The 24,498-nt window shown below is 45.4% G+C and overlaps 1 protein-coding gene across 1 annotated transcript; it reads right to left on the bottom strand.

The window, feature by feature from the left end:
• Nucleotides 1-367: 367 nt before the first annotated feature.
• COMMD7 (COMM domain containing 7) lies at nucleotides 368-21,796 on the bottom strand. Its single transcript, XM_081255221.1, has 9 exons — nucleotides 21,316-21,796; nucleotides 13,268-13,321; nucleotides 13,066-13,168; nucleotides 3,336-3,392; nucleotides 3,217-3,254; nucleotides 2,435-2,525; nucleotides 2,068-2,117; nucleotides 1,648-1,696; nucleotides 368-1,107 (listed from the first exon to the last, which is right to left on the bottom strand). The coding sequence occupies exons 1-9, from the start codon at nucleotides 21,397-21,399 to the stop codon at nucleotides 1,031-1,033; spliced, it is 603 nt and encodes a 200-aa protein (XP_081111347.1). The 5' UTR covers nucleotides 21,400-21,796; the 3' UTR covers nucleotides 368-1,030.
• Nucleotides 21,797-24,498: the final 2,702 nt, after the last annotated feature.

Genomic DNA, 24,498 nt, shown 5'->3' with positions numbered 1-24,498 from the left:
CACTATTGTGGCCTCTCCCGTGGCAGAGCACAGGCTCCGGACGCGCAGGCTCAGCGGCCATGGCTCACGGGCCCAGCCGCTCCGCGGCATGTGGCATCTTCCCGGACCGGGGCACGAACCCGTGTCCCCTGCATCAGCAGGCGGACTCTCAACCACTGCGCCACCAGGGAAGCCCTTTATGATGTTTTTAACCTCAGTTTCCCCTGAACTGCTCTTACGAATTCCCACTTTGGACCACGGCAAATTTCACTGAAGACCCAGGGCCCTCACCAAAATCAGGAAGATAATTTTTGAAGATAAGACACTAGCTCTCTGCAAGGCAGGTGACTCTTTAATCCATGCATAGAGACGACCAGATGCAGACCTGTTCTTCAGAACCTTTTTTCTTCTTCTTCTAACCACCAGAGAAGGTCAGCTTGAAGCAAAACAAGCTGAAATCGCCTCAAAAAGCCCACCTCATTACACACAACAGGGCAAAACCTGAAGTGAAGTCTCAGTTTATTTCAGAGCAGACCCAGCATGTATTCTTACACAGGTGTCCACTAAAGACTGATCAGCAAAGCACCACCACTACAAACATACAAACTCCACTGGGGGCTCCCCCGTGTGTCATTCACGGAGTCCACCTCTTCCTCAGCCATAAATAAGCCCTCGTTCTTTTGCGGGGAAGGTCATCAGTGCGTATCTTGAGCGATAGACCATTTGTTTACTCTGGAACTTTGAAAGGGAGGTGACTCAACTTATTTCCTCCCCTGCATCTGAGATGCAATCGCTTCTCTGAATATCTAAACGGTGACCTGGGAGATAGGTCGTGGAGGGTCCCTCAACAAAGACTCTTCAGGACCAGCCTGTCAGGCTCCTTAAGTACTTAATCCTTTGTTTTTCAGAAACCTTTGCACCTGGGCTCCGAAGAGGCAAGCAGGCCCAAAGAAGCGGCCACAGGCCTGGGAGCGAGAGGCCTCTCGGAGCAGTCACCGGGGAGGAGGAGGGGGCAGGGAGGGGGCGAGGTGGAGATGCAGGGGGACAGAAATCAGCTGAAACACTCCATGCTGGTTCTGACTCGCTCCATCTCGTGCAGGAAGCTGTAGAACTGAGGCAAGGTTAATTCTGGGGAGAGAAAATGCAGCTTCAGGTAAATGTTTCCAACTCCACAGAATCATCCAAGAAAATGAATTTCCACCCAGAGACTTTCTTTTTCTTTTTTGGTTTAGTACCTCTAAGCAGTTCTTGACAGGTAATTGATCATAGTAAAGAACTGAAGCCTTGAACATAGAAAGTTCTCAGCTCCCCAAGAAAAAGGAAGGGGGTTATTTAAAATGGCATTAACTCCCCAGCACAAAGGGATGAAAGGGGGTCATTCAGGACAGTAGACGTGGCTCCTACAGCAAGAGTTTCTTGCTCTTCGATTTTCGCCATTCCTACCTCACCCTTTCTCTTTTGCAAAAAGATTTAAAAGTCTTCAAACTGTGGGGTCTCCAACCTGCTGATGGCTTATTATTTATGAGAGCAAAGGCAGCAGAATGGTGACTCCACAGCTTGGTTATGACTTTTTCTTCTGGAAAAATGATTGGTGGTGGGCTTCACAAACCCAATGACTGAAGAAAACATGGAAAAAGGGAAAGGGCTCTAATGGGAATTTGGACTCACCTATGTATAAATTTTCAGTGTGATTTCCTTTCTTAACCACCAACTTTAACTGATCCAAAACGGAAAAAGAGAAATAAAACACTTAAATTAAAATGATGACAACTGGGCAAAGAAATTCCTGAAACCTGAACTATCACGTAAACATCAAAGCATCCAGCATCTAACTTGAGAGTTACTAGGGAGCAGTCTGGATCGTCCACCACCAAAACTTCTAACAAATTCCACAATTACATGAACAATCAAACTTTCAAGAATAATATCCAGATCCTATTAATCTGAAAGTAAGCGTGTTAGTGACTATATCTTTGGCTGACCACATTGCTCTGAGATACAGAAGGCACTGGATATTAAAGAAACCCGATGTAGATTTAATAACAAGTCAAAAATCTCCCAATTTTCAGAGATGAGGAGAAGACTTACTTGTAAAAAAATACTTCCCACTTTTTCCAGTTCGCTGCTCCCAGACGTCACTGTGACACAAAAGAGAAAACCAGTAAGTGACTGGTTGAGGACTCACTCTGAAGACCCCAATCTTGCAAGTTGTACAGCAGAAGCCACGTGGGGGCCAGTATGAGGACAGCAGAATGTGCTTTTCAGGAAGTGAACTTATTGAGACCCGTGGATAGAAAGAGCTGCCGAATGTGGACACCGACACACAGAAGCAGGTGCTGGACCCAACAGTCTTGGGGGAACCAAGGACACCTCTTCCCCAGCAAAGTCATCTGAAAGCCTCTGCCACCCAACCCTACATCACCCAAATGACCCAGGACTGGCTCTAACTAGTTACCTCCAAATGTCCACTCCATATCTATAAGCTGGTTAATCATCAGAGTCTGACCTATGGCCCAACGAGCAAGGGTGGGGGCATTCTGTTTCCACTGGAACAAAAGCAGAAAGCCAAAGTCATAACAATGGGAAAAATCCCCCCTCTTCATTCCGCCCCCAACACAGCATGTTTAGTCTTTACACAGACAGTGGTAAGCATGCAGAACGAAGGGCTCGGCCTGTGTGCACAGATCTGGGGGCTGGGGGGAGTCAAGAGGGGCAGGAGACAATACAAATGTTTTCTTTTTTTTTTTTTTTTTTTTTTTTTGCTGTATGCGGGCCTCTCACTGTTGTGGCCTCTCCCGTTGCGGAGCACAGGCTCCGGACGCGCAGGCCCAACGGCCATGGCTCACGGGCCCAGCCGCTCCGCGGCATGTGGGATCTTCCCAGACCGGGGCACGAACCCGTGTCCCCTGCATCGGCAGGCGGACTCTCAACCACTGCGCCACCAGGGAAGCCCACAAATGTTTTCTTTTATTCCAAGATTTAATACAGGTTGGAACAAAAACGGTATGACATTTATATTCGGTCAAATCAGAGGGAAAAAAATTAGAGATGCACTGAATAGTGCTGTTTAAAAGCTGCATGTCTGTCATTTGCATGAAACCAAATGAAAAACATTAAGCTGGGAAACGACACACGATGACTGACGGTTTTTCCTTAGTCAGCATTTTCCATTTGTTTCTTTTCATGAAGTAAAAGCAAGCGATCTTAATTAACCTTGATTAGGAGGAATTATGATACCTTTTCAGAAAAGTAAGTGGCTTTCTCCTCACTGAGACCTATAAGAGAACAGAAGGAGACATGAACACAGTGCAGGGCTGCAGGGCCTGTCACCCTGAGCAGCCTTGGTGGTCACCTACCCAGAGTTATGAAATCAGCCCGGACCTGCTCAGCTGTGAGACTCTTCTTCAAGGCACCTAGGAGGGAGGGGAGAAATCAGTCAAAGAGGGCAAATCAATCAATCAGCTGGCAGTAAGTATTTAATGGGCACAACCTAAGTGACCAGGATGACAACAGGAATGAGCAGACTCAGTTCCCTCTCAGTCCAGTCGGGGAGGAAGGAGCCCCTGAGACCAGAGAGAACGAGGCAGCACATTTTGGGGTGTTGTGCCACACACGTGTTGGGCCCTCCAGAAACTATAGATGAGGTCAGAGACAAAAGAAAAGACTGTATGGACTTGGGGATGCGGCACTTGATCTGAGGAAATAAGGCCACAGACTCCTGGAGCCAAGTGGGGGAGTTCAAGGTCAAACAGGGTGCAGGGGTAATAGCCCAGAGCTGCACTGTGTGATCCATAACCACTGAACGTACGTGGCTCTTTATTTATTTTTTTTCTGTTTTTGGCCACACCACGAGGCTTGCGGGGATCTTGGTTCCCCGACCAGGGATGAAACCTGGGCCCTCGGCACTGAAAGCGCTAAGTCCTAACCACTGGACCGCCAGGGAATTCCTCTCTTTAACTTCTAATGAATTAAAATGAAAGAAAATGTACTATTCTGTTCCTCAATTGCATTAGCCGTTCCAAGTGCTCAATAGCCACATGGGCCCAGGGGCCACAGCACTGGTCAGGGCAGATTATATATACACTGTTCCCATCTACATACTGGCCAGCCTGCTGCAGAAGATCAGCCCTCAGGAAGTAAACCCAGGTGGACTAAGCAGTTTGGCCTCTACAGTTCCCAAGTCACTTGCAGAGGGGCTATCAAGATCTCCCCTCAGGAGCCCTGGGAACCCCCCACCCCGTGGGAGCCGCTTTGTTCTGCTTGCAGGCTCCCGTTCCTGAAAACAAACTGCTGCCAGCAATCCGGGCTTCTCAATGTTTAACCCGCAGGCTACAGCCTCGAGTCACGATTTGGCAGCGGCTTTAAAATTTTCCACTTCTTAGTCTTCCAGAAGATGACTAATCAAAGAGTAAGAAGACATCCACCACCATCCAGGGAGGGCCCTGAAGTAACACCCTAAACCTGAGCCTCCACCCCCATCGCACTCCAGAAAAACAACCCTAAAGGCTGTTGTCCCCTGCAAAATAAACCATGTCAACAAAGGGAGGAAATCTTTTATCTGCAAAATCAGACGGAGCAAGGAAACCACCGGGAAATAAAAAAGGCAAGACCCCAGGAAACCTTGGCCTTAAAAGCTCTCCAAGAAGGCGGCTACATTCCAGACACTCCAAAAGAACTCCTGGCTACCACGGCAGCTCAAATCCAATATTTTGTCTGATGATCCCAAAATACTCTGAAGTGGAGATTATTATTGTAACTTTTAATTTACCAGGAAGTTAAAGATCAGAATGATCAAGCTTCTGAGGGAGAAGATTTGGCAAATCCATAGTCAACGACTGCACTGCCAAGAACTCAACTGCAGCTATGCCCCCCAAATACACTGAGATCTACGTGGGCAGCTCTTCAGCAATGTGGGCAGGAGAGATGAAATGTCAGCAACAGTACATTGGTTTTGGTGCATCCACACAACCGCCTGGGCGCCGAGATGATTTTGTTAAAACTTGAGTCAGACCATGTCTCTCCTCTGCTCAAAACCCTCTAATAGCTCCTGTTTCACTCAAAGCAAAATCCAAAGCTCTCATAATGCCTGGCAGGATCTGGCCTTCTTTAGAACGCTATGCTCTCTCCCTTGCTTAGCTCTTCTTGTAATTTGCTAGGCAGGTTCCTACCTCCAGGAATTTGCCCTTGCAGTTCCCTCTGCTGGGAACACATTTCCTCAAATCCGCACATGCTCACTCCTTCACTTCATTCTGGAATCTGCTTGAATCACACCTCCTCTGAAAGGATCCCTGACCATTCTTCAAGTATACTTTTCTGCATCGCATTTATAACTACCCAACTTTATGTTACATATTTATTGTCAATTTTCCCACTAAAATGTCAGATTGATGAGAACAAGGACTTGGTCCATTTTGCCTACTGCTGTGTCCCAAGCTCCTAAAAAAGTGCCTGGCACCGTTCATTGGCTGGCACTCAATAAACACATACTGAATGAAAGAATCCATACAATGGAATACTATGCAACCTTTAAAAAGAATAAGGTAGCTCTTGATGTGCCTATTTGCAAAATATAATTGAAAGAAGAAAAGGAAAGGTAAGAACAGTCTGCACAGTGTAATCCCTTTTGCATAAATAAAGAAGTATGTATTATCTATTCTTATTTCTAGCTTTAATTATATCCTTATTTTATAGCTAAGTAGACAGATGTGAGGCATATTTTTTCTGAACATATCCACAAAAAACTTAAGAGTGGATATGTTTTGGGAAAGGGACTGGGTGGGACTTTGTTTTTCTTTGTGTCATTTAAAAATGTTCTAGCTGCACGCTGGTTTTTTTATGTGAAGACAGTAAAATTGTGAGCCATTTTTGTTTTCTTTCTTGTACTTTCTATAATTAAAAAAAAATGTCCCCCACTCCAAGAAAAAAAAAATTAAATGAATTGCTCAGGGCCACAACAGCTGGCAAGTGGCAGAGAAAGTCGCTTACAGGCCAGAGGGTCCCCAAACCCAGGCTCTCTCCACACTAGGTCATTCGGAGATGCTGTCGGGGAGGCAGTACCAGGCCACGCCTTGACAGTGACCGACAACAGAGGCTACCAAGCTGCAGGGGCCACAGCAAGCTCTCCGTCCTGATGTCACCTCATTACCTGGGGCAGGCAGGAGCCATACTTTAGAAATATACATATGTATATATATATATTTGCATTGTGCTAGGCCTCAAGCCCTTAGCTTCTTTTTCAGCTTTTTCCTTTGGTGATGCCTTTGTCCTAAGTGCAAGACAGGCCTGCAGTGTTGACCCTATGTCAGATAGAAAACTCTGAACTCCAGGGCTGGAGTCACCAGAACATGTCACTAGGGGAAATCTGAGAATGTCCTTTAAACACAGATAACCATCTGGGATGGTTTATAAAGTCCTTGAGCTCCACTTTTCACTGGAACAGTTGCCTTAGGCAAACCCCCATTGCCATCAAGTAGGATGGGTGACAAGACAGAGGTGTATGTGAGGGTGAGGGTTTCAGGAAACAGTTGGAAAATTAGGAAACACTATTCTTCCAGCCAAAATCTATGTAAGTTTATTCAGTATAATAAGGGAAGCCCAAGCGACAGAACTAAGCCTTGGTGAAGAGCCCTGGAGGAGGAAGCAGATGGGAGAGCACAGTGAGCCCCATTCATTCAGTCATTACTGACCCTGAAGGCTGACCAGCTGAATCCACCCCTGCGAGGTTCACGGGGAAACAGAGGTCATGGTCACTGTACACAGATGTACTGAGCACCCACTATGTGCCAGCACTGTGCTGGACCCTGGAATACATCAATGAACTGAACAGGCAACAATCTCTGTTCTCCTGAGGCTCACAATCTTTTGGGAGGAGAAAGACCAAAACAATAATGTAACAAGTAGGTAAGCCATATAGAGTATTATTGAAAAGTGCCACAGAGAAAAGTAACAGAGCAGGGTAAGGTCAGGAACCCTGGGGAACTTAGTTCAACATTTGATTAAATACCATTTGTGACTATTGTTCAGTGCTGATTATCCCTTTTTTGGCCCAGCCAGACAGACTCCTTTGGGAGTGGGGAAAGGGAGTTATCACCTTTTCTTAAAAAACAACCAGGGCTTCCCTGGTGGCGCAGTGGTTGGGAGTCCGCCTGCTGATGCAGGGGGCGCGGGTTCGTGCCCCGGTCCGGGAGGATCCCACATGCTGCGGAGCGGCTGGGCCCGTGGGCCACGGCCGCTGAGCCTGCATGTCCGGAGCCTGTGCTCCGCAGCGGGAGGGGCCGCAGCGGTGAGAGGCCCGCGTACGGGGGGGGGGGAAACACAACCAGTTACTGAGTACCCACAAGGGCCAGATATCTTGCAATGTATTAAAGTAAAAACCGCTTAAATTATGGCCCTATTGTGAAGTTATCTGTAACCTTTTCTAGGAGACAACTCATGATGCTAATGACAATCAATCATCATACCAGCGGCAGTGTAGCTACCACTCATTATTGAAGCAAGCGCTTTACATTTATCTTTCTCCATTCTGGGGGAAGAAATGCTTTTTCTTAATTTTTATTTTTAAATTATTTTCTTTTAATTTTTCTTGGCTGCGCCACACAGCTTGTGGGATCTTAGTTCCCCGACCAAGGACTGAACCTGGCCCCGGAAGTGAAAGCTCAAGTCCTAACCACTAGACCGCCATCTTTCTCTATTCTTGCAACCATGTATGAGCTACTAGTATTAGCTCCATTTTATTCCTGAAGAAACTGATTCTCAGAGTGGTTAAGTGATGTGGCTCAAGGTCTCAGAGCTGTGAAGGAGCCACAGTGACAAGTGAGCACACAAGGGCCACCTAGGAACCGAATGCACGGTGGGGGCCCTTTCGGGATCCTGATGAGAACACCACTTACAAACAAAATGTACGAGACAATGGGGAAGTCTGAACACTGACTGCATATTTTAATTTTAGATATGATAATTGCATAGTGACTTGATAAGGGGGAAAAAGTCCTTTATCTTTTAGAGACACGTAACTAGGAATTGAATGAACTGAATGAAATGATATGATATCTGAGATTTGTTTAAAAATAGTCCAGTTTGGAGAGCAATGAGGAGAATTAGTGGGGCACAGATGAAGCAATTCGTCCATGGGATGATAAAGGTTGATCTCAGGTGCTTTTAAGAATTACATACTAAGTAGTAAAAGAAAAACATTGAAAAAAAAAAAAACCCAAACCCAAAACCCCACAAGCTTTGAGCTAATCAAGGGAGGTTCTAGCAGCAGCTTTTCCACTGTAAGATCTTAAGTAAGTCACTTCCCCTCTCTAGGGCTCTGTTTCTTTATCTCCAAGACAAAGATCAGACTAGATCAGCACTTTACAAAGCTTTTACTTGACCCTCCCCCTGCCCCCTTCCCCCCCTCCAAAAGAAGAAGAGGTCCATGGTTAACTGTTTCACAGATACTGGTTAAGCAGGTTGCTTTACTGCAGGACTTTTCAGAGCCCTGAGATATGTTAATGTGCGTGTAAATCTCCAAGATTCCAAGGCTGGGGGGTGCGGGGACAGTATTTTATGACCCTGTCTGGCCACTGAAGTCTTTTCTGGATGAAAACAACAATCTGGGGGAAGACTGATCTGGAGAGTTCTCGAGGTCCTTTCAGCTCTAACAAGCTGCACTTCTACAATGAGGTCTTACTGCACAAGCAGGACCAGGATGAGGGAAGGCGAAGAGAATGAGGGCCTCACACTTCAGACTAGATTGGGGAAGGCCCTGAATGCCAAGTTAAGGACTACAGAATTTATTATGCAAAATAAACAGTTGAGAGGAACAGCAGGATCCAAGGATCCAAGTTGTACTATACTCCAGGGCAAACTGGAATCTGGGATGGGAGAACAGAAGCGGAGATGTTGCTGCCGTAACAAGGCATGAAGGGCTAAGAACGTGCTCTGGGATGGCAGCCTTTGGGACCGAAAAGAAAATGGCACATTGGGAATTCCCTGGCGGTCCAGTGGTTAGGGCTCCATGCTTTCACTGCCGAGGGCCCGGGTTCAATCTGTGGTTGGGGAACTAAAATCCCACAAGCCGTGCAGTGCAGATAAAAAAAAAAAAAAGGAAAAGAAAATGGCACATCAGGCCAAGGGATGAGGAAGAGGCCAAGAGACTTACAAGCTACCTCAGATGCTTAGGAGATGCTCTGGAAGAAATGGAGAATTCAAGCAGAAAAACTCTGCCGGAAGAGAAAAGTCAGATTGCATGAGAACAAAAAGAAGAGTAAAACAAATTCTTGAGAGCTACTGAGAAGTACAGCAAACCTGAGACTTCGATTCTAGAACTTGAAAAGCTTGAAAAGCTTTGGGACATTAAATAGTCAAGAGGTGAATTCAGATCCTCTCCATTAGATGAAGGAAGGAACGTTCTACCTGATGATCTGATATCGAGGCAAAGGACTGAATAAGGACTAAATAATGTTGAAGTTCAGCAAGCACTGTACTAACTCATTTATTCTTAACACCAACACCATAAGCTGCTCTTATTATTCCGTTTTTCAGATGAGAAACTGAGGCACCAAGAGGCTGATTTGTCCAAGGCCAAATAGCTACATTAGGTGATATGACCAAGACTCAAATCCAAGTGAGCTTGCAAAGCCCATCCCTGGAACTCAGCATACCTCAGTGTTCTCTGCATCTATAGAAAACAGTCTGCTTGAAGAATATACACCCAGCATCCCCTGGGAGGATCACAGGGTCTCCCAAGTTCAGCTCAACTCACCTAGCATGTACTAAAAGCTCCTGCTCTGTGTCTTCACTTTACTTGTGACTGTGGCTTAGGAAAGTAGTACAGACATGCCCCTGACTTCAAAGAACTGTCTGTTAGGGCCACGAGATAGACACACACAAAACAGCATGATCAACAGAAAACAAAATGATTAGAGTCCAAAATGAGAGCTGCAGATAAAAGAACCTATCTCGGTTGTTGAGAGGAAGGGGAGGTCACCATGGACTGAAATGGTTTGGGAAGACTTTCTGAAAGAGGTAGAACAGAGGCTGGAGCGCAAGGATGAGGAGGGATTAAGGCAGTCTGGCAGGATGGAATGCGGTGGGGAGCAGAGATGAGAAGGACAGGAAAGAACCGAGGCAGGGACACCAGACAGAGATCTCCTGAAAAACCAGTATCCACAACAGCTCACAGGTTTCCCCATTCCCACAGGTGTAGGCTAGACAATGGGAATAAAGAGAATAAGTACTCCTGATTCTGCACTCTGGGCACCTGTCCTACGAAATGCTCACCTAAGTTAAGAACATAGATTTTCTAAGGACGTTCACTGCGATATTGTTTCTAAGAGTGAAGAGTCAGAACTAAAATGTCCAGCAACAGGAAATGGATTAACTAAAAGAAGATACATTCAGTCCAAGGTACACTGCAGTCATCAGAAGAACGAAGTTGATGTGGAGAGATCTCCACGATGTACTAGGTCTGAAAAAATGCAAGCCGCAGAGCAATTCTATGGTTTATTACCATTTGTGAAAAACAAAACTACATGAATGTATACGTGTACGTCTGTCAGTGTATACAAAAATATAAAAAGATATACACTGGACTTCCCTGGTGGCACAGTGGTTAAGAATCTGCCTGCCAATGCAGGGGTCAGGGGTTTGAGTCCTGGTTCAGGAAGATCCTACATGGTTCAGAGCGGCTAAGCCCGTGCACCACAACTACTGAGCCTGCACTCTAGAGCCTGAGAGCCACAACTACTGAGCTTGCATGCCACAGCTACTGAAGCCCACACGCCTAGAGCCCATGATCCACAACAAGAGAAGCCACCGCAATGAGAAGCCCACGCACTGCAATGAAAAGTAGCCCCCGCTCGCTGCAACTAGAGGAAGCCTGTGCACAGCAACAAAGACCCAACGCAGACAAAAATAAATAAATAAATAATAATAATTTTTAAAAAAGGATATACACCAAAATTATACTGTGATTATTCCTAGAGACAAGAGTGGGATGAGAGTAAAAGCGGATTTTCCCTTTGACTCTCCAGAGCTCTGCAGTTTTAAGTTTATAATGAAAATTTATTCCTGTGTTAAAAAGACTGCAAGTTCCCATCCAGCCTTGTGGTTCTCATGCTTTAACCTGCCATGAGGGCAAAGAATGCAAGAACTGCACAAACAGAGGATCACAAAATTTCACAGCTGGAAACCTCAGGGATGTTCTGATTCACACCGCCTGAACCTTAGGAGCACAAGACACGGCAAAGGAAAGGATCTGCACTAAGATGTAACAGAAGGCCCGACAGGAACAAACAAATCAAGCACCCAACTTTTAATGCACCTTTGTGCTGAGATCTTGGGAAGATCAGCTTATTACTGATTTTTAAAATATGCAAACTGGGGATGCTATTTTACCTCCTCTCAGCCCGGTTGACATTTATTCATTCCTTAAGACTGGGCTCAAATGTCATGTCTCTCTTTAAATAAAATTAACTTTTAATTAAATTGCCAAATTAATTCTTGCAACTTTTTAGACAAAACATAGCTAAAAATAAACAATTAAAACAACCTGCAGGGCTTCCCTGGTGGCGCAGTGGTTGGGAGTCCGCCTGCTGATGCAGGGGACACGGGTTCGTGCCCCGGTCTGGGAAGATCCCACATGCCGTGGAGCGGCTGGGCCCGTGAGCCATGGCCGCTGAGCCTGCGCGTCCGGAGCCTGTGCTCCACAACGGGAGAGGCCACAACAGTGAGAGGCCCGCGTACCGCAAAAAAAAAAAAAACAACCTGCAGTCCTACTACCCAGATAGAGCCACAGTTAACTTTTTTTTATGCAAAAATAGGACGGTGGCAGACAGTATTAAACAGAATACTGTGAAAGGTTTTCCATATCATTACATTTTTCTCAACAGCATCTTTTTAAATTACTACATAATTTGAAAAATAAGAACAACCTTTTGCTGAGGTACTGTGCTAAGCATTTTATTTACATTATCTTAATTAATCTTCAAAAGAACTCCATGCACACACCAAAAACAAGCTTAGATGGAGGGGAACAACTGCTGGGGGACGGTTGTTGCTAGGGGTTGAAAGAGATCAGGTACTTAGCCAAAGTCACACTACTTATCAAGGGCCAGACTCACACTCAGGTCCTACTAAGTCAAACTGAATTCTTGACCACCGTGATACTCCCCTCTAAAAATGGACCACAACTCGTTACACCAATTTCCAGCTGCTGGGTAATTTGATTGCTTCTAATTTTTCTCTGTCATAAACAGTGCTACGACGGACAGCCCTACAGCTCAACCTTTGTGATCACCTCACTTCTGGCTAGAAACTTTCTCTGATTGCTCTAAGGCAAACCCTGCTTCTCAAACTATCTGCAGCAAAAGACCTATCTTTAAAATTTTTCAATCCATCATGGACTGATATTTTTGTAAAATACAATGAAAATTAATTCCTAGAACTATGAAATGAAAAAAACACATACAAAATATAAGCCCCAGGCTTCCCTGGTGACGCAGTGGTTGAGAGTCCACCTGCCAATGCAGGGGACACGGGTTTGTGCCCCGGTCTAGGAGGATCCCACATGCCACGGAGCGGCTGGGCCTGTGAGCCATGGCCGCTGAGCCTGCGTGTCCGGAGCCTGTGTTCCGCAACAGGAGAGGCCACAACAGTGAGAGGCCCATGTACCGCCAAAAATAAATAAATAAATAAATAAATAAATAAATAAATATAAGCCCCAAATGGTTACAATGGTCAATTACATGTTTATGTATTATTTTACCACAGTTTTAAAAAAGCCCCATTTAAAAAAATTAACTGACTGAAGAGACTTCATCAAATTGTCATAAAAGTTTCTAAATTCTTACTCTCAGTTTCTGCGCCTATCACGTAGAGGACCAAATAAGTCTGGGCACGGAAGCTGGGATGCAGACCGCAATTATCCTCTCCCATGGCTATCTGTTTACCTGGCTTCCCTTCCTAGACTGCAGTCACGCCCATGTCTGGTTCACTACCAAACGCTCTGGCCCAGTGCCCAGAGTACACTTGCCAACCCGGTGGATTGAGGGAATGTTCAAGTAATGTCTCTGGCCTTGGCTGCCGGGAGAGGCTACTCACCATGTGGAACCAGGAGGAGGCTCTTCACGATGCCTCTGAGGGGGCCGAGACTGATCTGGTTGGTGGTGGCAAATTCAGAGAGCTGAGCCAGAAACCTTTCCACCTGCAGAGAGGGGACAGCACAAACCAGGCCTTCACGTGCTAAGCATCTCAGGACTGTAGGCCCGCACTCGGGAACGCTCCTTATCACAAGACACTTTACCTCTTTTGGCTCAGTTAGGAAGTGGAAGAGTACTTCTGTCAGGGCTGAGAACTTCTGTGAAGAGAACACAGAACATCAGTAAAATTCTACTCCTGGGTCAGTGTTCCCACATCCCATCCTACTACAGCCCCTTAAGAGAGAAGAGGAACACACAGATGTTGATACCTGTTTTGATCACCTTAAAGTTACAAACATTCATAATTTGAAAATATGTAAGCACACCAATGCTCACTGCAGCTCTACTTACAATAGCCGAGATGCGCAAGCAACCTAAGCGTCCATCAACAGATGAATGGATAAGGAAGATGTGGTACATGTATACAATGGAATATTACTCAACCATGAAAAGAATGAAATCTTGCCATTGGCAACAACAGGGATGGATGTAGAAGGTACTATGCTAAGTGAAATAAGTTGGAGAAAGACAAATACCATATGATCTCACTTATATCTGGAATCTGAAAAACAAAACAAACAAAACAAAAACAGACTCACAGATACAGGGGGGAGAGGGGTGGGGTATGAAGTGGGCTAAGGGGATTAAGAGGTACAAACTTCCAGTTACAAAATAAATTAGCCACAGGGATGTAATATACAGCATAAGGAATATGGTGAATAATACTGTAATAAGTTTGTATGGTGACAGATGGTTACTAGACTTATGGTGATCATTTCATAATGTATACAAATGTCAAGTCACTGTGTAGTACACCTGAAACTAACATAATATTGTATGTCAACTATATTACAATTAAAAAAAAAGTTACAAATATTCACAATACACACCACCAGTGTCAATCTATCTGTACCACTATATTGTCTGAAAAACTCATATATCTTTTTGGGATACTTAGGCGATACATATTGAGAGATGGTGAGTGTGTGCACACATGTTCACACATACATCTCAAGGGTCTAGATACCACCCCTCCAACACCTCCCCCCGCATAAGACCTGAAAAGGAAAAATCACTGGAACATTCATAGCAGTTACTTTTTTTTCTTTTCTCTTTTTGTTTATACTTTCACATACTTATTATTCAAACGTAAGTCAATTCAAATATATAATTTCTCCCATTTTCACCCTCACAAATGGTAACATATCATATGAACTTTTTCTCTACCTTGCTTTTGAAAGCAGTTACTTCTGTGTGGCAAGATTTTAGATGATTTTTATTTTCTTCTGTTTTGTCTATCCATGTTTTCTGGGTTTCCTTCTCCCACAATAAACATCTTGTTGAGCATATGACAAAACAGTAAAGTTTAACACGTTATTATACACTGTCTTAGAAGAGTCTCTTATTCTTTTGTGCATGTGAACCTCTTTATCAGTACCGATTACTAAGAACTGAATAGGGGCTTCCCTGGTGGCGCAGTGGTTGAGAGTCCGCCTGCCGATGCAGGGGACACGGGTTCGTGCCCCAGTCCGGAAAGATCCCACATGCCGCGAAGCGGCTGGGCCCGTGAGCCATGGCCACTGAGCCTGCGCGTCCGGAGCCTGTGCTCCGCAACGGGAGAGGCCACAACAGTGAGAGGCCCGCGTACCGCAAAAAAAAAAAAAAAAAAAAAAAAAAGAACTGAATAGATGTGTGTCCCCAAATTCATATGTTGAAGTCCTAATACCAAATACAGGGTATTACTGTATTTGGAGAGAGGGGCTGTGAGGAGGTGACAAAGGTTAAATGAGGTCATAAGGGTGGGGTGCTACTTGGATAGGGCTGGTGCCCTTGTAAGCAGAGGAAGACACCCCAGTGCTCTCTCTGTGAGGCACATGTCATGAAGACACGAAGGCAAGCCAGGAAGAGAGCTCTCACCAGGAGCTGAATCTATTGGCACCCTGATCTTGGAATCACCAGCCTCCAGACTGAGAGAAATCAATCTCTGCTGTTCAAGCCGCCCAGTCTGTGGTATTTTGTTATAGCAGCCCAAGCAGACTGAGACACATGTCCTTACTTTCCCATGTTCCCTCCCAATGGACACAGTGTGTGTGGCATAGTGGGGAAAATCAACACACAAGAGTTTAAAAGACCCAGATGTGAATCATTGTTCTGCTGACCACCCAGTGTGACCCTGGGCAAGTCACTCGGCCTCACTGTGATTCAGTGCCCATTGGGAAAATGAAGGTAATAATACATAGCTTCCAGAACAGTACTAATTGGCACATGCAAAGCCTCCAGTACAGTGCCAGGCTAGAGGCTAAACCAACAGCAGCAATTACCACAGCTACAATTAAAGTCACTATGCCAGGGCTTCCCTGGTGGCGCAGTGGTTAAGAGTCCGCCTGCTGATGCAGGGGACACGGGTTCGTGCCCCGGTCTGGGAAGATCCCACATGCCGCAGAGCGGCTAGGCCCGTGAGCCATGGCGCTGAGCCTGCGCGTCCGGAGCCTGTGCTCCGCAAGGGGAGAGGCCACAACAGTGAGAGGCCCGCGTACCGCAAAAAAAAAAAAAAAAAAGTCACTATGCCAATAGAGCCACCTTCCTGAAGCAATATAACATTTAAACAAAAAAGATTACAGATACTTCAGCTCAGAGCCCCCAAAGCTATACGTGTAATATGACTGTCAAATGCATCTGCCCTTTTTCCCATGACACTAAACTCCACGCAAAGCCCTGGCAAGGCTCTGTATTATTTTATTCTAAAGTGTATTCTATTTTAAAATATAAAACTAGCGTTTGAAAATATAAAATATATGCAGAAGGTTTTAAAAAGACCCAGCTAACTTAAAAGAATATAAAATAAAAGGTCTTGCTGCCTCCCTGCCCCCTCCCACCTTAGTCGCACTCCCCAGGGTAGTTACTGCTAACACCTCTGTGGCCTTCCCATCATTTTATTTTCATTTAATTTCTTTTAAATACAAATGGGATCATATGGAACCCACTCCCTGCACCTCACCTTTTTTTCACTCAATTACATCTTAGAGATCAATCATGTCAGCAGATATAAATCTACCCAGTTCTTTTAACAACTGCATGACATTCAACTGGTAAAGACTTAGCATAATTTAGTTCCCTAGAAATGAACATTAATGGGTGTGTTTGTTGGTGTTATGTAAATGATGCTGCAATGAATATCCTCCCACATATTTCTTTGTGACATGTATGTCTATAAGATATATTCTCAGGAATTCCCGGGAGGTCCAACGGTTAGGACTCTGAGCTTTCACTGCCAAGGGCCCGGCTTCAATCCCTGGTCAGGAAACTAAGATCCTACAAACCTCGTGGTGCAGTTAAAAAAAAAAAAAAAAAAAAAAAGATATATTCTTAAAATGCATCCTAAGTCAAAGGATATGTGCATTTTTTATGTTGAGGTGTAGTTCAAGTACAACATTATATAAGTTCCAGGTGTACAACACAGTAATTCATAATTTTTAAAGGCTAGATTCCATTTACAGTTTTTATAAAATATTGGCTATATTCCCTGTGTTGTACAATATATCCTTATAGCTTATTTATTTTATTTATTTATTTATTTTTATTTTTGGCTGCGTTGGGTCTTCATTGCTGTGCGCAGGCTTTCTCTAGTTGCCCTGAGCGGAGGCTACTCTTCATTGTGGTATGCGAGCTTCTCATTGTCATGGCTTCTCTTGTTGCAGAGGACAGGCTCGCAGGCTTCAGTAGTTGTGGCCTGCGGGCTCTAGAGCTCAGGCTCAGTAGTTGTGATGCACGGGCTCGAACCCGTGTCCCTTGCATTGGCAGGCAGATTCTTAACCACTGTGCCACCAGGGAAGCCCTTTATAGTTTATTTATTTTTTACATAACAGTTTGTACCTCTTAATCCCCTACCCCTATCTTGCCCCTCCCCCGTTCCCTCTCCCCCCTGGGAACCACTAGTTTATTCTCTAAGACAAATGCATTTTAAATTCTGAGAAAATATTGCCAAATTGCCTTGCAAAGACGTTGCATGGATTTACACTCCCACCACCCAACGGCCTAGAGGTGTCTGCTTTCTCAAAACTTCATGGATATTCCTGGGAACACTTTAACCAGTGCTGGTCCAGGGGCTGTTTTTCTGCAGTATTTGGGATATTGGGTATCAGCCTTGCCCAAATGCTGATATAGTGAAAACAAGAACAGTCAAGACTGGCTTGAGAATGTGTCCTCAAACTGTGAGTTTTCCTCTATTTCTTTAATTTTTATTTTTTTTTCTTTTTGCTGCAGATCTGTGAACTGTCAGATCTTTGGCCAACTGTGTTTCCTACGCCACCCGGGGCCTTTTAAAACATGGGGCGACTGCAGTGGTTGAGAGTCCGCCTGCGGATGCAGGGGACACAGGTTCGTGCCCCGGTCCGGGAGGATCCCACATGCCGCGGAGCGGCTGGGCCTGTGAGCCATGGCCGCTGAGCCTGCGCGTCCGGAGCCTGTGCTCCGCAACGGGAGAGGCCACAACAGTGAGAGGCCCGCGTACCGCAAAAAAAAAAAAAAAAAAAAAAAAAAAATGGGGCGACTGAGAAGGCCTCCAGCTGCTTTTCCATTTCCAGGCCTCAGCCTAGCACTCAGGCTTGGGCTCCTTGTGTGGTCTCATCCCTGCCTCTCCTCTCAAGAAGGGCCTCAAGCTACTGTGGTCTGTAGGCTGTTACAGACCCCCATCCCTATCTCCACTCTTCCAAAACCTCCTTATCCTCAAAGTCCTGCCAAGATACCAGGACACTCCCAACAAGAAAGGGACCTACCCAGATTCTTAAGTTCTGAGGCTCCCTCTTGGAACCTTACCTGGGGGCACTTAGAATTTTCAATCTTGATAAGGAACACAAACCTGTCTTAACAGAGAAGGTTCCTCCTCCAGCTTTGTAAGGTCAACTGCACCTTAATTATTGCCAGTGCACAGTAAGTATTTGTTGAATAAGTCTTCCCTAAACACTTTCCCCATTCTTTGCCTTTGTACCTGCATAGCTGTCTCTCCCTGGAATGCTCACCTGCTCATGAATATCCATGAAATCAAAATCTTAACTATTCTTACCAGTTAAACATATGAAAAGATGCTCAAGATCATTCCAGATAAGAAATGCAAATAAGCAAAACAAGGAGATACCAATTTTTCACTTATCAGATCTTCAAACTAATAGTCTGATGACACCAGTGTTGGTGAAAGTAACAGACATGCTTGCACACTGTTGAGAAGATAAACAAACTGGGGCAACCTTTCTGGACTGTAACTTTGCAAAATCCATATCTACTTTTTTTAAACAATCAGACCCTTTGACCTAGTAACTCCACTGCAAGAAGTATACCCTTCACAGATGTTCTAAAAAGTAAACCCAGACACACACAAAGCAGTTTGTTGACAGCATTGTTCTTAAAAATAAAAAACTGAAAGCAACTTAAGTGTCTATTAATAGGGGACTGATTAAATTATGTTAGATCTGTTTCAAGGAATATCACACTCCCTTTTGTGTAAAAAAAAGGTTTTAAAGGATACCCATACATATGATGGCAGATTGCAGACTTTTTTTTTTCTATAAAGATACATGAGAAACTATCAAAATGATGATTTCTGGAGACAAGAGAAATAGGTGTTTTTCTTTTAATTTTATACCTTTGAATACTGTCTGAATTTTCTAACTGTGTGTGTTGCTAGGTGAGAGACTGCAGACATTTGTTTTCTTTATATTTTTCTGAATATCCTCTCATAACCACTCTAAAAGTGATTTTTTTTTTTTTTTTTTGCGGTACGAGGGCCTCTCCTGTTGCGGAGCACAGGCTCCGGACGCGCAGGCTCAGCGGCCATGGCTCACGGGCCCAGCCGCTCCGCGGCATGTGGGATCTTCCCGGACTGGGGCACGAACCCGTGTCCCCTGCATCGGCAGGCGGACTCTCAACCACTGAGCCACCAGGGAAGCCCTAAAAGTGATTATTTTTAAATCCTACCTACTCTCAAGGCTCCATGTTACCTAGGACTGTCCATGGCATCAGAGAGCACATGCAGATCCACTCAGTGCTGTACTGTGTCTCCATATTCTGACCTGCCCCAGCAGATCACAACTTCCCCAGCACAAGAGGCCTCATTCATCAAGCCTTTGTAAATCTCACTGAGTTTAGTGGCTATTTGGTACACAGTAGGCATTCAGATAAATACCCACCGAATAAGCAATAAATGGTGATGACAACATTAATACAATGATTCTTTTTCTCCTTGAGGCCTGGGCCTCAGACTTCAAGGTAAGTTCAGCTAACAGAGTGGCTACTCAGAAAAGTTTGATCACCCAAGAAAAGGGGGGAAAATGGCCCAAAGGACTCTGATAAGTTGCTCATCAGGAAAAAGCTTTCTGTATTAAAAACAAAGGTAAAGGTTTAAAGTGCGTTTCAAGGTTAGAAAATGAGTCCAGCTCTGATCTTAAAGGAGGTGGATTATCTTTGGAATACCAAGTTGGAGGTAAGCTTAGAGATCATACAATCCAGAAGCTTTAAAAAAAGTTTTTTAGCAGCAGAATCTTTTTTATTCCCCAAATAGAAGTCTTTCAGAATGCCCCAATACACAAACAAGTAAAAGCTAAACTACCTGATTGGGGAGATCACCTACAAAGCTCTATTCTAGTGTGTTTAATTCCCCAGGATCTGAAGTCAGGTGTCCGGTCCTGAATTCCTGGCTCCACCACTTCCTGGTTGCCTGCCCTTAAACAGGTCAATTTATTTCCCTGAACCATTTTTCTTATCTGTGAAATGGGAATGGTAATAGTACCTGACTCCTAGGGTGGTTGCAAGAACTCGGTGACTTAATACACATAAAAGCACTTAGAACTGGGCTGTAAAATACCGTGGCCTTAATACACATAAAAGCACTTAGAACTGGGCTGTAAAATACCGTGGCCGCTAGCCATGTGTGGCTACTGAGCACTTGAAAAAGGCTAATCTAATTTCAGATGTGCTTTAAAATACACACTAGAATCAGAAACCTCAGTACCAAAAAGTGAAAAATCTCACTGATATATTTTATGTGGGTTACACATTGAAATGATAATATTCTGATATAGTGGATTACAGAAAACACATTAAATTCATTTCCTGTTTCTTTTGAATTTTTAAATGTGGCTAATAGAAAATGTAAAAGTAGACCTGAGGCTTGCAGTTCATTTTTCTTGGACACTGAAGCCGTAGAACATGACTGGCATTACAATTAGTGTTACTTCATGAGAAAACAATAAGTTGTGAGGATGTTGAGATGAAAGAGAGGGGCCCCACCTCCTGGGAAGTTACAAACCCAGTGGGGGAAATAAATGCACCTTTGCTGTGATGGTGAGAAGTGACATTTTAACTTGCTTCATTTGTCTGACTTAGTGGTATGAAAGGGGCATCCCAACCAGCACAGGAGCAGGAAGACTTCAGGGTTGACTGGCTGGCACCTGCAGCCTGAATAGTGAGAAAAAGCCTTTGCCAGCTCCACTACCATCAAGGACCCGCCCTCTACTGTGTAGGGTACATGGTTTCTTTCCTTGGGGACTACCAGTATCTCCCTTAATTGGGGCGGATGGGAGTGGCGACGAGGACTGGATGTCATCGCTTGCCCACAGAGCCATTCTGGCCTGGCCATTACCTACACACACATCCCACCCCCTGATGACCTGCCCCCACTCCAGGCTCCTTCAGCCCCCTCGAGATGCTAAGACCCTCCTCAGTCTCCCCAAGACCCCCGGCCTTCCTACAAAATGTCTCAGTCCCTCGCCTGGCCCACCAAATTCCACGGCTCCCCCAAACTCCATCAGCCTCCCAAGGCCCTTAGTCTGTTACTTCGGTTCTCCCAACTCCCTTCGGCCTCATCAAGACTCCCCTCAGCCCCCCGTCCAGGACCCTGCAAACTCTCCTGGTTCCCAGGACCCCCAGAAGTCCCCCAGTCCCATTTCTGGGTCCCCGAGATCCCCCCTGGGATCCGTCAGCTCGGCCTTAGGCCTCCCGAGATCCTTCGGCCCTCAAAACTGGCCTGAGACCCCAATTCCCCTCAGCCCCTCCCCGAATCCCTCCCTACCGCCACAACGCACAGCGGGCGGCCGCGGCCTAAACCGCCATCCCCTCCGGCGCCCCCGCCCGGATCCCGCGCCGCGGTCGCCCGGCCCACCTGCGCGCCCAGCTGGTTCAGCTGCTGCATGTCGCCGCCCACGGCCTCGGGAACGGGGTCCTGCGTGCAGTGCAGGCGGCCCATGGCGTCCGCTCGGCGCCGCAGACCCCCAGCTCCCGCGCCTCCCCGGACTTCCTCCTTCGCGCCGCCGGCCTCGCCGCGCTTCCGCAGCCGCACTTTCGCCACGGGCCGCCGCCGCCGCCGCGCTCCTCTCGGACCGGTTCCGGGTGCTCCCTCACCGAGCCGCTGACGCGCGCGGACCCCGGGTGGGGCGGGGCAGGGGCGCCCTCGCGGAGCCCTGGATACCCGAGACCGCTGTGCCCAGTCCAGGGCGCTGAGCAGCACAGCGGTGAAACGCGGGATTCCCTGCGTGATCTCCCCCTGGGCTCAGAGCTTGGCCCCTCGGAACCTGCTTCACTATCCGTAAAATGATCCCGGGGGTGGCGCCTTAAATGCGCTCACCCTCTTAAAATGTTTAGAAGATAGCCTGGCACACTGGAGGTCCTCAACCAATGGCTAGCTGCTATCATTAACATCGTTACTATGCATCAGAAGATATTTAGGGCATGCCTCCTAGATGCCAGGCACTGGGGATATAGAAACGTGAACAGGCAGGCCAAGTGTCTCTGGGAGAGCTTGGGTCAGAGCAGAGCAATAAAAGTTCAAACCTGGGCTTGCACCAGCATCATCTGGAGGGCATGCCAATTGCTGGGCCCCACCCACAGAGTCTCTGACTAGAAAAGCCTGGGATAGAACCTGAGAATTTTGCGTTTCCAACAACTTTCCAAAGACCAGAGTTGAAGAAACTCTGGAGTGAAGGAAACACTGACCCAAAGAAGTGCAAGGAGTGTGATAGTGCCAGGCAGGAAGGTGGTCAGGTTGGTGGGGGAGATTATTGAGACAGTGATAATCACTGCAGCCCCTGAAACATTTTAACCCCCATGCTCTCTTCCCAAGGACCCCTTGCAGCCCGAGATAAGTAATAATTACCCTGATCCCCACTGGACAGATGAGAAAACCAAGACATGCTCCTTGGAATCTAAGACCTGAGCCCTGCAAGCCCCAAAGCATCTTCACCTACCCCTGAGTCCAGCCTTGAGTGTAGGGAGAGGGTTCCTAGATACTTGGGGTGGGGGAGTGTGGGGAGGATTGGCTGGCTTTCTCCACCAGGCTTTTTTCTCTACGCTTTCCTAAAAATCCCTTCGGAAAGGGTATGAACAAATTCCTTCATACATTCATTCAACAGATAATCCTGAGTACCACCTGTGGGGCAGTTGCCCTGACAGGTGCTGGGATACCACAGTGACAAAACCAGATGCAGTGCCTGGCCTGGGAGAAGTCAGAGTTTAGTCAGGGAGGTAGACACACACGTGAAAAATCATGTGTGGGTGAAATTATGAAATGATGCCAAAAAGTACAAAGTGCTTTGAGAATGTATACAGGGCACCTGTCGAAATCCAAGGTACCTGGAAGAAAGTAAACCTTCGGGTGACTGACAGACAGGGACTGAACTCAGACCCCCTGACTCACTGTCCAGGAATTTAATTTTAAAATAGTTTTAACCTATTAAAAAAGATCCCTATCAGGGACTTATATTTCTTCATATCTTTAAGTATTAAATCAACTTTGTTCAGGTATAAATTATATACAATGAAATGTACCCATTTTAAGTGTGTTTATTTTAAACTTAAAAAAAATAATAATCTTGAGGAAACCACTAAATTTCCTTCATTTCTGCTCCCACAGTGACTGGTGCTGAGGCACTCAATAGATATGTGTGGAATTGAATGTGACAGAAAATAGAGGAAGGGAAAGAAATTCACTTGAAACTGCAGCCCAACACCACAGTAGGACAGTAACTTTTTTTCCACATCACAGGTCATTGGGGCCGCTGTGATTTGTTTGGTTTTTACATATTCGGGGCTCTCCCACTTTGCCAAGCTATTTAATCTCTGGTACTCAAAGTGTGGTCCTTGGACCAGCAGCATGGACATTACCCAGGAGCTTGGTGGAAATGCAGACTCCCAGACTTATCCTAGACCAGCATTTTAAACAAGATCCCCTGGTGATTCATGATCACATTCAAGTTTGAGGTACAAATAATCACAGTTTTAAAATTCCTACCACATGCTGGGCTTTATTTTATGCACCCAAAGACATCCTGTGTATAATGTTAATACTTTGCATTGTCTACCTCTTGTCTCTCATATTATTTCTATTTTAATGTTTATCACATTGTGTTTTTGCTGTCATTTACACGTGTCTCCTCTGCTTACTAATTATGTTGTCTTGGGCAAATTACTAACCTTTCTGTGCTTCCATTTCTTTTTTCATTTGTAAAAATGGAGACAATAATACAACCTACGAGAAAAGATGAAATGAGATAATGCTTTTAAAACACTTAGCACAGCAACTTTTTTCAATCTTATAAATTTTTCAATCTTATAAAAAGGAGATGGCAATAAGAACCCTGGTACACAATTCACTTTCCACATCTGATTATTTCTTTAGGAGGAATTCCTAGAAGGGTTAAGGGATATCATGTTCTGACTTTCAGGGTTCAAAATAGCACTAGGATGACAAACTTTCAAGTTAGGGAGAGACTAGACCATGATTGATCTGAGGACACCCAGAAATTAGCATTTCAGCCTGAACAGGACCCCAGTGGCAGGTTAATTTCCCTGATGAGGACCCTGCTCTCCTAACCCACATTCCTCAGCCCTGAGAAGAATTCCAAGTCCTCTTAAGAGAAACTTCAAAATCTCACACAACAGCATTCTTAGTTTCAATTATAAATGCTACAAAAACCTCACCATAAAATGTGGCATAATATTCTACTGAGCAAGAATATAATAATGCTCAAAATGAATCCCCATTGGTTGCCTATTCAGGTCTTTACAGTTTTTCAATTTTATTATTAAGAAGTTGGCAACTAGCAAGGACAGTAGATAAAAATTATCTTTCCAATGTTGTCCTTCACAATCCACTCTCAGCTAGAAAGGAGTGGTGATTACTGTTAATGAGGTAACTTTGTAGCAGGAAATGCAGACCTGGGGCCAAGCCTCCTTCTAGAGAACCCCCGCCCCCAGCAGCTCCCATTTCAGCCTTAATGAGGGACCTTGCTCCCTTCATTCACTTTAAAATGTCCCTGCAGAGGGCAAAGGAGGCCCCCTCCCCCAACCC

This window comes from Mesoplodon bidens (genome assembly GCF_964165515.1).
Source record: "Mesoplodon bidens genome assembly, chromosome: 15".
NCBI lineage: Eukaryota > Metazoa > Chordata > Mammalia > Artiodactyla > Ziphiidae > Mesoplodon > Mesoplodon bidens.
This window is presented reverse-complemented; position numbering and strand designations above follow the sequence as displayed.

Excerpts from the sequence above, each read along its gene's own strand:
- COMMD7 (XM_081255221.1), bottom strand. The coding sequence starts at position 21,399 with ATGGGCCGCCTGCACTGCACGCAGGACCCCGTTCCCGAGGCCGTGGGC. Across the intron at positions 2,526-3,216 it reads CCACTTACTTTTCTGAAAAG|TGGAAACAGAATGCCCCCAC; the intron begins GTATCATAATTC and ends CTTTTGTTCCAG. Across the intron at positions 1,697-2,067 it reads TGGGAAGTATTTTTTTACAA|TTAAAGTTGGTGGTTAAGAA; the intron begins GTAAGTCTTCTC and ends GTTTTGGATCAG.